At 36.2% G+C, this 13,042-nt stretch overlaps 2 protein-coding genes across 2 annotated transcripts in view; both read right to left on the bottom strand.

The window, feature by feature from the left end:
- Positions 1-9,742, bottom strand: part of LOC113312063 (40S ribosomal protein S6-like) — a 43,675-nt gene extending 33,933 nt beyond the window's left edge. Inside the window, exon 1 of the mRNA XM_026560837.1 lies at positions 9,701-9,742. The gene's annotated coding sequence lies outside the window, so the exon portion shown is untranslated. The remainder of the gene's footprint in view (positions 1-9,700) is intronic.
- LOC113312053 (40S ribosomal protein S6-like) lies at positions 5,696-7,712 on the bottom strand. Its single transcript, XM_026560824.1, has 6 exons — positions 7,578-7,712; positions 7,394-7,458; positions 6,860-6,917; positions 6,660-6,768; positions 6,263-6,535; positions 5,696-6,142 (listed from the first exon to the last, which is right to left on the bottom strand). The coding sequence occupies exons 1-6, from the start codon at positions 7,581-7,583 to the stop codon at positions 5,910-5,912; spliced, it is 744 nt and encodes a 247-aa protein (XP_026416609.1). The 5' UTR covers positions 7,584-7,712; the 3' UTR covers positions 5,696-5,909.
- Positions 9,743-13,042: the final 3,300 nt, after the last annotated feature.

Genomic DNA, 13,042 nt, shown 5'->3' with positions numbered 1-13,042 from the left:
CATCCTTGATAAAATGATTTTGTTATCGTATTGTTATTCCTTAATGAAATGATTTTGTTTCCGCATCTTTAGAGAATAGGGGTGCATTCTATTGAGCTGTCATCTCACCCCAATTGACATCCTTGTAGATTTATCAGAGTGACAGAGCAAAAGCTAGGAATGAGTATCTTAATGATTGAATTGTTTTATTGTATTGCTTGAAATGTAAATCTTAACTGAAATGTTGTTAAAGATATTTAGTAAATTCATACGAATCATCTCATGTATATAAAGATTTAATTATGTTTCGTACATGAATAAATTTTTTTAGTCTCTTTCCGACCGGTAACGCTTCGAGTTCGGATCTCCATATGGGTTTTGACCCTGGTCCGGAACTCGGGGTGTTACAGTGTACAACATATATGTTGTTGCAGTTTGCTTCACTAACTCCTCGGTCATCACCAACTTTCCATCTTTAACCCTCTCCGTTGTATCTGAAAAAAAGTTTTTCAACCTCAACAACTTGAACTTCTTGTTTTTCTTGTTGGATGCACCTTTATCATCATGGGTAGAAGTGACATCTCTCACAGAACAACAAAACTCTAGTTCGGTTATTGATCTTGGCCAAACTAGAGTTTCTTCCGCCAACTTATACAACTCATCCCAACTCATATTATAAAACGCTGCATCCACGCTTTCGTCGGTGACACTAAGGCCCGTAATCTTATTCGCTTCTTCAGGAGTGATTGTCATCTCGCCAAAGGGGAGATGAAATGTGTAAGTCTCGGGAGCAAATCTCTCGGCAAAGGCGGAGGACGTCACTCTATCACATTCCTGATGACCATATCTAACGGCATGCCATAATCCAGAGGCTTGCACTATAGCAATCACCTCAGGAACCTCTTTAAACAAATCCCAATGTGCATCCCTTTGATATCTCAAAACTCAGACCGCACGACAATGGTCAGGAGTCTCATATATCCTCTTATCCCAAGACTCTCTGTAACCAATCAACACTTTGCCTCCGTCGGCTGGAAGACCGTGTGGCAAACCATCCTCTCGTTCATCTATTACATCATCATCATAAGGAATGTGAAACCCAACAAGATGAGGTGTAGCATCTTGCTTCTCTGGTTGTTGTTGTTCTTCCACTTCAGGTTGATCTTCCATATCTGGTTGATCTTCCAAGTTTTTTCTTTTACCCTTTTGGTTCCTATACATAGTACAAAAACATAAATAAGTATAATCCTACAGAATACACATCATATCCTAAACAATCAAATTTACAGAACGAAGTGCATATTAAACTTATTACAGATGAAACAGCCGAACCTAACAATTTCAAAGATCGGCGATGACCAAATTACGCCGAACTGTTCTTCAATAAAAGTTCGGCTTCTATGAGCCGAACTGTTTTCTGTGTTACGAAAAAAAACCTAGGTTATTCTAATTAAACCTAATCTAACAATACACGAAAATGCATTTATCGACAAATTAAATGGTTGGTTTTGTAGAAAATACCTTATAATCCTCATTTCTGGGGTTTCTTCTTCACTTGATTGAACTTCTTTGTCAATTTCAATTTGAAATCCTTCTGAAGGTTGTTGGTCTTCAATTGACGGATTAGAAGAAGATTTTGACCGCCTACCAATTGCTTTTTGTTCTCCATGAGCCATTTTATAGTTGTGTTTAATCGACGATCAAATTTTTATGAATCGACGATCAAATTTTTATGAATCGACGATTAATTTCGTGATGAAATATGATTTTAACCGTTTTTCCCCTACTTGCTTCGGATGGAGAAGAGGAGAGGAATCGAAAAGGTATTTTGGTGTTTCTTATGCTTTGATCCGAAAGAGAATTTTTTGCTTTTATATCACCTTAAGGGCAGTTTAGTAATTTACGTGTTTCTAGAATATTCTAATACTTTCCAAATAGTTCGGCTCTAAAAAAATTTGAAACATAAACCGAACATGTTTCCTTGAGAATATCAAGTGCCAGCAATTTGGTTCGGCTGGATACTAAATTGGAAATTTATGCCGAACTTATTACTAAGAGAACTATTGAATGTCACCAAATTAGTTCGGCGGAGACGTATTAAACACTTATAAGTCGATCTTTTTACTTGGACTATTAAGGTATGTCAGCAATAGGTTCGGCTCATACGTATTACGTACTCATAAGCCGAACCTATTACTGTAACTTAGATATCACATTGTACTCAAAGCATAACATTTCAGTTAAACATAAAAACATAACATTGTACTTAAACATCGTAACATTGTACCGAAAACCAAACAAATAACATTGTTTTCTTCAAGTAAATAACATTGTGTTAAATTCAAATATTACTTAAAAACCAAACAGTAAAAACCTAGTGTACTTCCATTTTAACATATTTATTCATTGAGCACGACCGCGTTTTCCACCACCATGACCTTTTTTACCACCACTTCCACTCTCACATTCATCTTTGTTGATTACTCCATCCCAACGGTTGTAAAGATATTCTTGCTCTTCCACTGACATCTCTGCATTGCAATCAATATTCTTCTTCATCCTCTTTAACACGTCTTTACCACCGGTCACCTAATCAAATTTAGTTACAACAAAGTATAAGCAACAATATACAAAAATATTAAAAACAACTTTAAAAGAATGCACTCAATATATCATAGTTTGGTAAGCCTTTGCAACATCTTCAACAATGCCCTTTGAGTTCTTCCTCGTCTTCGGCTCCACTTCCTTTTGTTTTTGCTTTCCCCTCTTAGCATCTACCAAAGCTTGACTTTCCCAATTAATGATTAAGGGATGTGAAATTTGGTTATACCAATCTATATAAGCCGGGTCAACTTCACAAGGATCGTCACGCAACTCTTCTAAGTTATCCAACTTAATTTGTTCTCTTCCCATTTATCCCAACAATCAGTGGTAGGATCGGGATCATATTCGGCATTCCATGAACTTTTCGTACTCTTAGTTCCCTTAGAACCCTTGGGCAACAACTTGAACTTTGATTCCTCTAGCACCGAAATCGTTTGGATAAATCCATATTGACGGAGTACTCGACGGGGACCAAACAATGTAAAGTCGTCGGGATAAAACAACGGCCCGTAGTACATCCCCAATGGCATATCTTCATCCTCAACAACTTCATCATCTTCTTCATCCTTTTTGTATGGTTGAAATACAACCAGTTCAACAGTCAAAAAGTCCAACTTTTCTCTCAAATCTATCAAGATTTCCTTTTTATTCCTCTTATTATTTTCCTTGAAAATCCATTTTCCCGAGGTAAGGAATGTATCTACCCACTTGTCATCTTCCTTGGCAAATTTCAATTCCGGGAAACGGTCATATATCCATACCTACATCAACAATATGAAGGAAAAAAACCAAAACTCTTTTATTAGAATCAATCAGATCATTGAGGATGGCAACTTTGGGAAATAGTAGAAAGTTCGGCTTATATGGAAAACACAATAACAAGCCGAACCAGATAAGTTTATCAAATATGGTGCTATGATGCTTAGGTTCGGCTTAAACAATTAAATTCGTAAAAGTCGAACCCTAATAAAACTAAGTTTGGCGTAAAACTAAAACCTAATATTGAGCCAAGTTTAGTCATGAAAATTGAACTAAAGTGTGTAAACTTACCTGAAGCATGGTGAAATAACCTCCAATATTTGTACTTGTTAACCTAGAGGCAGTTCCAAGTAGCTCGAATAGGAAAGAAAGGGCCGCGGTTCCCCAAGAATACTTGTGGCAGCTTTTCAAATCCCTTAACAATTGAAGGTATTGAGCATTAACCTTGTTCCCACTTTTATCGGGAAATATAACACTTCCTAAAGTATACAACAAATACGCAGTAGCAGTGCGCCTAGCTGTGACCTCGTCCATAACCATCTTTCCCTTTGAAATTTTCTCTTTCGTGTCTCCAAAATACTTTTTCAAAGCGGTGAACTTGATTTTCTTCAACTTCTTTGTGCTAGAATCCACAAACTTCACCTCTTTAGCAGCGCAGGCAAACTCCAATTCTGTCTTGTCTTTTGGCCAACCTAGAGTTTCCTCAGCACGTAAATACAACTCATCCCAGATCATTTCATAAACCGCTGAGCTCACATTTTCCCCCTTCATTCTAAGACCACTAATCTTCTGTGTATCATCGGGAGTAATTGACATCTCGCCAAAGGGGAGGTGAAATGTGTAAGTCTCCGGACAAAAACTCTCACAAAATGATGAGTTTGTAACAACATCAAATTCCTCTTGTGCATAGAAAATAGCAGGCCATAAACCAGAACCATGTATTAAAGCCACCACCTCAGGAGCCTCTTTGAAAATATCCCAATATGCGGCACTCTGGTGTCTAAGTACGCGTACTGCACCTCTGCGATCTGGAGTCTCATAGATTCTCTTCGCCCATGACTCCTTGTAGACAATCAACACTCTTCCACTATCTTCCGGAAGACCATGGGGAAAACCATCCCCGCGTTCACGTATAACATAATCATCACTAGGAATGTGCTTACCTGTCTGCCTTGATGTATCAGCTTTCTTTTTCCCCTTCTCTTGTTTTTGTTGGGTTTCTTGTTGTGGTTCTTCCTCTTCATCACCATCATCCTTATCTTCATCACTGTCACCCTCTTTTTGTACAGGCAAAGAGCAAGTCGTGTTAATTCCCATTTTCCCTGCATGCAAGTTCTTAGTGCCAACACCTCGAGGTTTGGGAGTTTTTGAATTAAAAGGAGTCACTTCCATTGTTCCCCTAGAAGAATCTTCGATTACATGTCATAAATCAACTAAATACGAAAAACCAAGCAATGGGTTTGTGGTAAATACCTTTCTATGTCCAATTTTATAGAATCGGGGTCTATTTCTCGCTCTCCAACACCAATCAATCCACTATCCTCTTCATCTCAGTCTTTTCCAAAAACCCTAGACTGAGATGCTACAGAAGCAACACTAGGATTCGACACCGTATTTCTAGGACATCGCTTAACACGAGGTGCCATGTATGTGTTGAATCGAGAACTTAATTGAATAAAGAAATTTTCAGAAAATTTCGGAGAAGAAGATGAGAAGAAGGGGGAGAGAGAAGGGTTTTTGGTTTTTAAAACTTTTTTTTTTCGTAAGTAAAGGTTTTAAGATTAATTAGTGGGTGACGATAAATTAGTGGGAGGATAGTTAATTAGGGGATGGGTTAATTAGTAGGAAAGTTTTAGGATTAGAATTTAATTAAATGGAAGGGTAGTAATGTAATTTAAACTATGGAAGGGTATTACAGTAACTTAAGTATCACTAGAACACCCCTTAGCATGTTGCATAATAAGTCTATATGCCCCAAAATTATCTTGTAAGCCCCAAACGAGGGTTCCATCAAAAGATTGGATGGTATAATAAGTCTATATGCCCCAAAATTATCTTGTATGCCCCAAACGAGGGTTCCATCAAAAGACTGGATGGCATAATAAGTCTAAAGATTGGATGGCTGTCTGTATGCCCCAAATGAGGGCTCCATCGGAGAGTTAAAAAGATTGATGTTCGAGTGTTCTGAGAAGGCTTTTGGTTTTCGTTTAATCTTGGATTGTTTAAGCTGTAAATTGATTTCGTAGATTGAAAGCCTATTCCTCCATCTCGCCGTGCTAATTCATATGTTCAATAAAGTCTACCACCTCCGTATATTCTACTCAAGTCCAACATACTAAATGGCAAAATAACCTGCTCCAAAATAACTAATTCAAAATATATTCATGTCAAACTTCGCAGGGGAATGGAAAATTTTCAGTTGTCCAGATATAACACTAGCTAGCTTATAATTTTACTGCTCCACAAAATACAATGAAGTTCTTCAAAGCTTAAAGTAACAAACTAAAGAACAACAAAATCATTCTAGAGGCAGAAAGAAACCAGGATGCAACACATGATGGTGAAACCTAAGCTGCAGGCTTAGTGGCAGCAGAAAGTCTTGATCTTTTCTTTGCAAGGCTCTCAGAACGACGATCTCGCTGTTCTTTCAATCTTGAGGCAAGAAGCTTTTGGTAATCCGCCGCTTCTGATTTTGCTTTGGCAATCCTCTTCTTCTTCTCTGCAATGCGTCCCCTCTTCCTTTGCAGAGTAAGGGGAGTCACAAGCCTTTGAACCTTTGGAGCCTTGCTTGTCTGCTTGCCTATAAACATAGGAGGGAAGGTGTAAGAACAAGCAGTTTTCAGACTTCAATCAATAATCTAAAACTGGTACTTCGCAACTAGCAAATGACAGTGTAAGGACAAAGGGAAGTGTAACATACCTTTTTTGTTGGTGAAGGTACGACGGTAGGTGTTGACATACTTTGTCACATCATCGTCCTTAGACAAGTTGAACAATTTTCGGATCTTTGAAGCCCTCTTGGGTCCCCTCATTCTTGGCTTTTCAGTGTCAGTCAAACCAGGAAGATCTTTCTCCCCCTTCTTAACAATAACCAAGTTCAAAACCGAGAGGTCTTGGCTCACAATACACCCACGGACAGACTTCCTTCTCCTCTCGCCATTACGCCTTCCGTGACCACGGAAACATGGAGTTCCTAACATAAAAAGAGACCACAAAATTAAAAAACCTACGCATATACAGAACAGACTACAAAATTATGAACGAAACTCAAACAATGCAAATCCAAAAAGAGGTACAGATTTTCGCATTCCATGTACCTCTGTGAAGCAAAAGCCGAACACGCCCAGGAGTCAAGACTCCCTGTTTCATCGGGAACCCCTGTTTATCACACCCTCCCATGATCTTAAAAACATACCCTTTGAATTCCTGTTGGGGAAAAATAAAATCAAGAAAAACGTTAGGAAACTAAGATACAAACTGGAAAACAGTTCAGCAATATTAAATTAGTAATACATACATCACCAAGAGCATCTCCACTGACTTCCTGAGAAATCCTCTTATCATAGAAGGCACGCCTACAGACAATCGACAATCAAATGACATTAAGCATAAGCAAAGACAATATAACAATTTCAAACATGTAACATAACCATTAGCACATGAGACAACCAAATGCAGTTAACTTCAATCAGCATATTCACAATTTGAAAATTTTTATCATACCAACTAGAAAAACGTAATCCCATAAAAATACCAAAATCAACTGGGGATTTTTCCTCCTGGAGATGAAGAAAAAGATAACAAAAACAAAACCTAATAATCTTACACACTAAACAGCCCAGATTAGTCATTCCAAACCCTAATACTCATATCCAACTACAAAAAGGTAATCCAATACCAAAATCAACAGGGGATTTTCCTCCTTGAGATGAAGAAGAAGAAAACAATGAAACGATCTAATAATCTTACAAAACAAACCCTAGATTGGAGACATTCAAATGCAACTACTGAATAAACAATCGTTATAATGAGAAAACAGTAAAGAACTTACAGCTTTTGATCATCGTCAATTTCCAGCTTTTTCTGGCAGCCGGTTGTTGGATTTGCGATGTTGAACTGCACAAAAGAAGAAGAAAAAAACACAGGAAAATGTAAATATTAGGAGAAGAAAGAAAGAAATGAAGAAATCATTCATAAGTAGTAGTAATGAGAACGATTCAATCAAAAGAACCAACCTTCATGATGTTTCTCAATCGGCAGTGCCTCCTAGGGTTTCTAACTGCAGCTGCTGCTTTCTCTCTAGGGTTTATTCTTCAAACACCAGAAAAAAGAATTGCTCATTTTCTTTATATTTGGAGGAGATTGTGATATTTCGGGCTTAGGGTTTTTGTGATTTATAAGCCCAAATCATCTTATTGAATATTAGCCCATTTTTATTTTTTAGGTGAGTATTGTCATGGAAATTTCCAGGAGATCACTCTTCTCGACGACACTCATTACACCATTGATATTCTTTGGGACCCACATCTAAGTGCATTTAGGAACAATCATAACTTTGTTTTTTCATTATTCTCTTCACGATTTCTCGGAGGAGAATTGGATTGACTATTCTTTTGCAAGTTAGTCTTTTTCCAATTAGGGACATCAGATCTAGTCTTCGTCTTTACAAAGTTATCCTTTTCATAATGACGACGATTGTGAGAAGGATTTGGTATTTATAGATAAATATAAGTTTATCACAGCACGGATTCCTTTTCCTAAAGGTTGGACCGTTACAACCTGTCAAGGGGATTAGCCTTAACATATGATATAAGTTTGATCACTTCTTGTGATGCCCAAACAAGAACGTCGTAAAGTTTCTCATTCCTTATGCGAAAATAACATCCCCTTTGCAACTGATCTTTATTTCTGCAATAATAGCAAACATAAAGAATGTTCTTACCCGGAGGCGTGTGTGTTGTCTTAAGGATTTTCACTTTTGACTTCAGTGGAAGCCTTTGGTTAAGAAGAATCATTAGCATTGACAAAATTTACCTCTTTACTAGTAGTTGGATCATATATTCCCTTATAGCCAAATCCTTGTGTATCACGATGATTTTTACTTGCTCCTAGTGGTTAACTTGTACGAGATAGTATTGAACTTTTTCAAGTCCTCTTCCAACATCTTGATTTTATCAAGAGCAACAGCTAGATCAGCCTCAAGGAATTTTTCTCAAGCGGGACAAGCACTTTCCCTGTCTTCAAAACTAACTTGTTGAGAGTTATTCTCTGCTTCAAAATCTGGAAATTTTTCAATAAAAAGAAATATAGGCGAAGATTATCACATTCAAGTGACTTTCTACTTAGGTCTTCTTCATGATCTTTGAGGATCGATTCGTTGTGGTGATTCCAACCATAAAGACCTTCGTAAATCGTTCTCAATTTCTTGTTTCTCGACAGAAAGTAGTTAGAAAAGGTGTGAGACAAGAAGTCGTCAACTTTGTCTTTGCCAAAGGTTTCAACATCTTTATATACTCGAATATTTCATCATCTACATTTCTATCAATATCTGAATCACCTTCATCAGAAAGCTTATCCAACTGTTTTCCTAGGTAATTTTACATTATTAATAAGAGAAACTTATCTACTATATTCATGTGAGGTGATTTCATATGGATGTTTAAATATTGAATTAGATGCGACAGTTCCCTCGGGCGTTATGATCAAACTTTCAACAAAAATCAAATCATGTGTGTTTCATATTTGACAATATGCCTTTAGGTCAGATCGCTACAGACACAGACTTAGGACTTCATACTATTTGCCTACTCTAATACCAATTGAAAACGCAGGGGTACCAAGTACACCACCAACTTTTTCGTTTGGGTCCATAAGACAAAACCTAATACAAAAACAAGTAGACTTAATTAATGATCCTAGAAAAATATATGTATATATGGTTTATCTTTCTTGTACAAGCAGTAGTTTAGATCAAATATCCGTGAACCTAATTGTATACAAGAACTCTTGGACGATCTCAAAAATCAATATCCAAGAACAACCTTGTTAGAGCACTGCTCAATCAAACTCGCAAGCGTTGCTATCTCAAGTTTTTTGTCAAGTTTAGTTGTCAAAACTATAAGTCCTGACGATCTCACATCCCCTGTACCTCTGTGAAGAAAAAACCGAACACGACCAGGAGTCAACACTCCCCGTTTCATGGGAAACCCCTGTTTTTCGTAGCCTCCCATAATATTGAATACATACCCTTTGAATTCCTGTTGGGGAAAAATAAAAATTAAGAAAAACATTAGGAAACTAATGTTTAAATGCATACTTCATTATGCTACAAACAAATGAAGGAACGCCCAGAGCATACCTCGCCAAGAGCATCTCCACTGACTTCTTGTGAAATCCTCTTATCATATAAGGCACGCCCACAAACAATCAAATGACATTAAGCATAAGCAAAGACAATATAACAATTTCAAACATTTAACATAACCATTAGCACATGAGAAAACCAAATGCAGTTAATTTCAATAAGCATATTCAGAATTTGAACAGAGCAACTGGTGTCAATTTAGATGAACAAAAAATACACGAAAAAATTATAAATACAAGAAAAATCATGATCAATATACTAAAGGTAATTTAGGTAAATCATCACATTTCATAAACGGGTTCCAATTGATTCATTTCCAGAAATTAGACAACTGATTTCATTGACAATATCTACTTACAATTGAACACATTCTACTGGTTTTATTGGCACAAATTTAGTTACACATATGAATCCTGAATCTAAGATCTTCAAAAATTAGACTGAAACCACTAGAACAGAAGAAACCCCTAATTTCTGAAACCTAGAAAACCAGAAACAACGATTAAGAACTAATAAACGTAGAAACAGCTTTGGTACCCTAACCAAAGAGAAACCCTAACCAAAATCCGAACACAGGATTCCACAAAAGTATCAGCTAGATAAAACCAAAAGGATTCAACTAAGTATTATAAAATGAAACAAAAAATAAAACGAGATCAAGGAAATATAATAAAGAAAATTAAGATTAGAAAAATAAACAATAGAGTTATTGAACTTACAGCTTTTGATCATCGTCTATTTCGAGTTTTTTATGACATCCCATTGTTGGATTGGCGATATTGAACTGAAAAACAAACAACACAAATAAAAATAGACTAGCAATAAAGAAATATGAAAAAAATAAGAATACGTAATTAAAATGAGGGTTTAGCAAACAAACCTTCATCATTGCTCGAGTTTTGCCTCCAGAATCCTCCTCCTTCGCTTAGGGTTTCAACTGCTGCGCTCTAGAGTTTTTGGAAGAACAGAAGAAGGAAACAAAGGAGTAAATACCAGCTTTCATTTGCATATAAAAAGAAGAGGAAAAACTAAAATTTGAGCTTAGGTTTCCTTTTGGGCCAAATGTTTTATAATCTTGAGCCAGCCATTCCCGAACAGTCTCTAACCAATGTTCACATGACATTTCAATTTTGTCGAAGATATAATAATTTCCTGTAATTTTGTAACGAGGGCCATTTGAACGTATGATAACAAAATCATTCTTTAATTATTTTACTGAACAACTTTTTCGGAATGAACGCACAAAAGTGAATCGAGAAGATTGTTGGAGTATCAATATTGTATGGAAATCTAACTAATATGGATAATATATGTGGAGCGAGGTTCGTAATGTTTCAAAAATTTACTAATTGCTCCCAGAAGCTCAAACATCCCTAAAATTTTCATTGAGATCGTTATTCTCGGTAAATTTTTGCTATTGTTCAAGTTTCGGGCAAATGATTGTTGAATTATAAAGTTTGCATACAAATTTTCTGGTGTTATCAATACATGGGTATCTTTTTTTCATATTGTTTTACTTTTTTTTACGTGAATATTATGTTCGAACGATTCATATTACTCTTTTAGGTTTTTGTTACTATATCTTTTGTATAATAAGAAAGCTAAAAAATTTTCTTTTTAATAAGAAAGTCTAGCCATCAAGGGGTTCGTTTTCCAACAAGTACTTGATGCCATACTTATTACATATTTAGCTAATAAATATGTTGCGCAGTTCGTTTTTCTCGGTACATGTGTGATTATTCATTTATGAAAATACTTAAGACACTCAATACAATACCTAGTCATAGAGGGGCTTCATTTTCCCAACAAATACTTGATGACATACTAATTGCATTTTTAGCTAATACATTTGTTGTGCAGTTGGTTTCTCTGGGTACATATGTTAATACCCATTTATTAAAACACTTAAAGACACTCGATACAATCCCTAATAATTAGATAGTTCTTCCATTTAACATCTCTTACACTTTCATTCAAAGCATTAATAACATTGATGCAATTTCCTTCAATGTGCACATTAGTAATATTCTTCCTCTCTGCCCATTGTGTTGCTTCAAGTGCTTCCAATGTTTCAACCTGTTTCACATCCTCTGGTACTGCTGGAAAACCTCGGGCTCTTTTAAAGATACTTGCATCATTAATCATAATTAGTGTACCTCCTATACATTTGGTATCTTTACAAAAGGAAGCATCAACGTTAACTTTATTGTAGCCCTCTAATGGGGTCAGTCTTCCACTGAACAACTTGTCCTCTTCTTGAAATGATTCTAGCAATATTCACATTCCAATCATGAACAGACTGCTTGCACAATTTTATTAACCTATAATTGTACATTGTCAAAAACTATTGCGCTTTTTGTTTTTCATATCTGCCACAAAATATGAGTAATTGTTATCAACACAGTCTGATTAATAGCCATATTACTACATGTACCATTACTAAACCAACTGGTATTCCAATCTAGCAGACTCATACCAGTTGCAATTCTGCTATTAGGATAATCTTAGCATTCCAAACTTGTTTAGCCACATCATATTCCAAGAATAAATGGTCTGCAGTTTTTACATCGCTAGCACATAAAGGGCACTTAGGATAAACATTTATAATATGTCTAGCAATCCTTCCTGTCTCTAACTAGGAGGCATTCATGTACGCATTCCACACGAAATACATAAATTTAGGAGGTAGAGATGGTTTCCATAATTGAAGCCAGAGAAAATTATGAGGACCATCGAAAGAGGTATGGGAATTTTCCCTACTTAGTAATTCATCGGATAACACACGCATTAATACGCGTCCATTTCGCGAACTGTTGCAACACCGAATATGGTATGCGTTTATTATGAACTTCCCGAATTATTCGTAATTGCGAATTATTCGCCTGTATGATACGGACACGTGGTGGTGAAACTGGTAATGATTTGTGTAACAATTTTAAAATTTTAAAATTTAGGGAGTGGGAGAATATCGAACCCAGGATCTCTCGGTTACTACACTCCAACCGTTGGGTTATGCCCTGGTTGGTCATCTATTTCCATATATTACATATATATAACAATTTTATCATATTTTGTTTCTATTGTTGGGTGTAAAAGCTATTTTTATATAATATAACATAGCCGAATTTTGTGTGTCGAGTTAGTATCTCAAAAAAGAATCATATATGTACTTATGACGTTCCCTATTACTCCCAAATCACGAAATGTTGACCGGATTTTTGACCGAATTTGAGTTTTGTACATCCATATAGTACTCGTAAGTTTGCCGTTACGTACGTATGTCGTATTCGGGATTGCTAACTAGGATATTTCTTGCAACATCAACAACTTTATAAG

The sequence above is a fragment of the Papaver somniferum genome, chromosome 1 (assembly GCF_003573695.1).
Source record: "Papaver somniferum cultivar HN1 chromosome 1, ASM357369v1, whole genome shotgun sequence".
In the NCBI taxonomy this organism is placed as follows: domain Eukaryota; kingdom Viridiplantae; phylum Streptophyta; class Magnoliopsida; order Ranunculales; family Papaveraceae; genus Papaver; species Papaver somniferum.
Note: the sequence above shows the minus strand (reverse complement) of the source record. Positions and strands in the feature narration are given on the sequence as shown.